Source organism: Dipodomys ordii, unplaced genomic scaffold (assembly GCF_000151885.1).
Source record: "Dipodomys ordii isolate 6190 unplaced genomic scaffold, Dord_2.0 Scaffold49, whole genome shotgun sequence".
In the NCBI taxonomy this organism is placed as follows: domain Eukaryota; kingdom Metazoa; phylum Chordata; class Mammalia; order Rodentia; family Heteromyidae; genus Dipodomys; species Dipodomys ordii.
Genome location: NW_012267265.1, coordinates 1648469 through 1653030, shown reverse-complemented (window position 1 = coordinate 1653030; position 4562 = coordinate 1648469). Strand labels below are relative to the sequence as shown.

Here is a 4562-nt window from a genome sequence, read left to right as displayed (position 1 = left end):
ACTGTGACTCAAGTGGTAGAGCACTAGCCTTGAGCTGAAGAGCTGAGGGACAGCACCCAGGCCCAGAGTTCAGGCCCCACGACCGGACACCCCCCCCCAAAAAAAAGAAAAAAGAAAACAAGCTGTTTTGTTGGTGGGCAGGGTCAGGGAAGGGTTGGGAGGGGTAGAGAAGGTGAGGGAATGAGACAAGCACACACAAATGCAACTAAAATCCTGTATCTTCTTTCCTAAGCTGCTACTGTAAGGAACCACAAATGGAAGGAACAAATCACAGTGTTAAATAGTGTTTCCTTCCTTCTTTCTTCAATCCATCTTTGTTTCTTCCTATACAGAAACAGACCTACCTCACAGTTATTATTCACATCCATATTATCACCTTTCCTATAGACTTCCATTAAAGTTAACTGTAAGCCAGGTACCAGTGACTTACGCCTATAATCCACCTACTCAGGATGCTGAGATATGAGGAACAGAGTTGCAAGCCAACCCAAGCCAAAAAGTCCATGAGAAATTTATCTCTAACCACCAAAAAGCCAAAAAGAGTGGAGCACCAGCCTTAAGCAAAAAAAAAGCTCAATGACAGCATCCAGACTCTGAGTTCAAATCCCAGAACCAGTACCAAAAAAAAAAAGAAAAAAGTTAACTGTATTTGTTCTAACTCTATTCCAACTAAATAGTCTTACATTAGGAAATTTCAGACTGGTCCAAGTCAATTGTGTGAAATTCTATCAGTTACAAAAGACAATTTTAAAATGTTAGAAACAAAGAGAATACTCAATATACTTTCTAAATTATTACTGAGTTCAACTTACCTTAAATGTCCCTGCATTTCACATACATAAAATGTCAGGAAAGGAAATTCTCTAAGTCAAAAGACCTGAGTTCAAACTGTACACATGCCAAAGATTAGGTCAGAAATAAGAAGCTGACTTTGATTCTTTAGCAGGTGATTTTATGTTTCAATACAAAATTTCCTCTGGCTGAAATCTATTTTACCTTTCTCTCCTAGAGAAATCTCATTCACCTTCCACAAAACCTTCCTGCAAAACTACTCTCTATACCTTGGGCCACCATGACTATATTACATCTATTACAAATTACTTGATATACTACCTACTGTCCCACGTCTTGAACAGTGCCTGACACACAACAGATGTAGAGGCTGTGTTTAAAGATTGGAGTCTACAGTTTAATTAGGTTCCTATGAAGTTTCCATAGACACCATCTGGGAGATTAGCTTATTCTGAAGACACACAGAGACCAATATGCAGAACAACCAAAGCTTTGTCCCAGGCGACCTACATATGCAGTGCAAATTTATCCACAGCATTTGTACAAAAGCTACACAAAGGTATCACTCCTCAAAATGATCTCGGCATCCTTGAAGATTTTCCTAAGCTACCTAAACTCCCTACCCAAAACCCTCTTTACCCTGCTCTCCTTTCTTCCATGGCATTTATGCCCTTCTTCCACACTACACAATTTACTGATGTTTAGTATTTACAGGTAGTTACCAGAACATAAGCTCCACTAAAGCAGACTTTCATCTGTCTTGTCATAACAGATACCTTGTATCTGCAGCAGTGCCAGGAGTAGTGGAAGTTTTTTTTTTAATCAATAATTCTTTCCTTCTATCTTATAGCTCTCAAGAGACATGACTCATCACCTTTATAACCCTATCTCTCATTGCCCTATTTCCCCTGCTCTATCCATGTGCAGAAGACTTCCTAGGAAGGTTCCAAGAACTGGAGGAAAATATTTGTACTTGTAAGCTTTAACTCTATCTCTGCTCACATATAGGTACAGAAATGGTTCAGGAAACTATTGTAAAATAATAAGAAGATGAAAAAAAGCAAAATCTTGTTTTTCTACTTCTGATAATAATTATGTCTATATGGTCTTCATTTGGGATTTTTTTAAGCCAGTACTGAAGCTTGAACTCAGGGCCTGAGCACTGTCCCTTAACTTTTTCCTTCAAGGCTGGCACTCTACCACTTGAGCTGTAACTCCATTTCAGGCTTTTTGCTTGAATATAAGAGTGTCACAGACTTTTCTGCCCAGAGTGGCTTTGAACCACCATATAAGTATCTCAGCTACCTGAGTATCTAGGATTATAGGCATGAGCCATTGGCTCTGACTTCCACTTTAGATTTGAAACCACATGGACAAACACCAAAACTAAAAATGCTTGATTAGCTTTTTCTTTTTTTTGCCAGTACTGGATCTTGAACTCAGGGCCTGAACTTCTTTTGCCCAAAGCTATTGCTCCACCACTTGAGCCACAGCTCCACTTTCACCTGGTTTTTGGGGGGTTGTTGTTTTTTGGGTTGTTGGTTTTTTTTTGGGGGGGTGGTAATTTATTGGAGATAAGAGTCTCATGGCCAGGTGCTGGTGGCTCAGGCCTGTAATCCTAGCTAATCAGGAGGCTGTGATCTGAGGATCATGATTCAAAGCTAGCCCAGGCAGTGAAGTCCAAAAGACTCATCTCTGCTGAAATGCCCAAAAAAGCCAGAAGTAGAGCTGTGGCTCAAGGGGTAGAGCATTAGCCTTGAGTACAAAAGCTAAGGAACAGCACCCAGGCCCAGAGTTCAAGACGAAGGAAGGAAGGAAGGGACGGAGGGAGGGAGGGAGGGATTGAGGGAGGGACGGAGGGACGGAGGGACGGAGGGACGGAGGGACGGAGGGACGGAGGGATGGAGGGATGGAGGGACGGAGGATCTCATGGATTTTCTTACCTGGACTGGCTTTGAACTGCAATCCTCAAATCCCAGCCTCCAGAGGAGCTAGGCTTACAAGCATAAGCCACCCATATCTGGCTGAAACTTTTTTGATTGCTAAGCATATGAGCAAAATATGTTGAGAATATATTGACTGCCTCTTGTGATCTGACTGAAAACATGTGCCCAAAGGACTGCAAACTGTCTACACTGTTATATACATTGGTTACAGTAAGATTTCCATATCTACCTAATATCTTTCAGGAAAAATGAACCCATCCACACTTCTGGATCTACTACATACTGAGCCACATAAAAATAGGACACTATTGTACTTATATTCAGAAAATAGCACTAAAACCTTCTCCATTCCCTAGTTTCAGCCAAATATGGTTCTTTCCCTGCTGCAACCCAATTTAGCTTATGTTCCAAAGACACAAGCCTATTACCAGTAACACTGCTATTTTGAACAGCTTTTAAATTCTTGAGAATAAAACATAAGCAATATAAGATTACATTCAAAATGAGAAGCTTCAAGCTGAGGAGCCTGGATATGATTATTAGAAATATGAAACAAAAGGTTTTATAAAGTCAGCCAGTTCTCTTACTCAACAGCACTACTTGACTGTGACAAACTTACAATCAACTGCTAAGATGAACCTAAGAGAAAGTTTTCAGACTCAAACTGTCAGTCAGCAGGCAGGCTGACACAAGCCAGGCTCCCAGTGTACACTGGAAATAGGGGCAAGTTGCTGTGGTGTGTAGTGGAAATAGCAGCAAGTCGGTTTGGCAGTGAGCCTTCCAGGATAGCTCAGTTTTCCTCAAACTATAAAATGACAGATAGGAGCATGTGATAATAAGGGTGAGTTGGGCTGGGAAGGTGGCTCAGTGGTAGAGCGCTTGCCTTGCATGTATGAGGCCCTGGATTCGATTCCTCAGCATCACATAAGAAGAAAAAGCCGGAAGTGGCGCTGTGGCTCAAGTGGTAGAGGCCCAGAGTTCAGGCCCCACAACCGGCAAAAAAAAAAAAAAAGTGAGTTAAATTCTCAGCTTTGAGATACAAATGCAATGCAAAAATTAACCTGTAAATGCGGCTCGTTTCAACCTTGGAGTTTTGATGACCTTACTAAACACATTGGGTGAATCACCAAGATGCCTCCAAGAGGAATTCCACAGGGTGTAACCTCTGTGTTGGAAGACCCGAGGTTGGTCGGCCGCCTCCCTACCTGGTCATCACACTTTCCAGTCCTTCCTTCTTCATCCCACTCCCCCCACTCCTGCCCCAAACTTACTGGTGATAAGCGGTGAGTGAAAACAACGGCCAGCATTAACAAAGGATGCGCAACACCCCCCCCTCCCATGGGCCTCACCAACGCAGAGGACACGCTTCAGACCCTATTTGGCGATGATCTCCAGAAGATAAAACTCCGGAGCTCGGCGGCGCGGAAGCCCGGCCGGAGGAGTGCCTGCGGCGGCCCCGGCGACCTGACCCCATGGCCAGCGCATCCTGCGCCTGAAGCAGCCCCGGCTGGACCTGCCCTCCACAGCACCTGTCAGCCCCACTTCCCACCCCGACGACCTACGGACCTTCACACGGGTCCTGGGAGATGATGGGGGAGGGAGGGGGGGAAGAAATGCTCTTCTCTGCTTCGGGAACCGGGAAAGGGCGAGGGGAGGCGGGACGCGTCGGGGAGGATGCAAACCAAGCCCGGGCTGAGAACGGGCAGAGACGGGAGTGGGGGAGAAATCCCCGACGCGGACACGGGGACCCCGGGGTGGGGTGGGGGGGGAGAAGCCTCCTTCCTACGGAAAGGCTGCCGGCGAGGCGGGAACGGCCGGCCCCGG

At 44.9% G+C, this 4562-nt stretch overlaps 1 protein-coding gene across 1 annotated transcript in view; it reads right to left on the bottom strand.

The window, feature by feature from the left end:
- The window catches only part of Mob1b (MOB kinase activator 1B), a 41652-nt gene extending 37674 nt beyond the window's left edge, over window positions 1-3978 (bottom strand). Inside the window, exon 1 of the mRNA XM_013020084.1 lies at window positions 3944-3978. Within this exon, the coding sequence (XP_012875538.1) occupies window positions 3944-3978 (35 nt within the window). The remainder of the gene's footprint in view (window positions 1-3943) is intronic.
- Window positions 3979-4562: the final 584 nt, after the last annotated feature.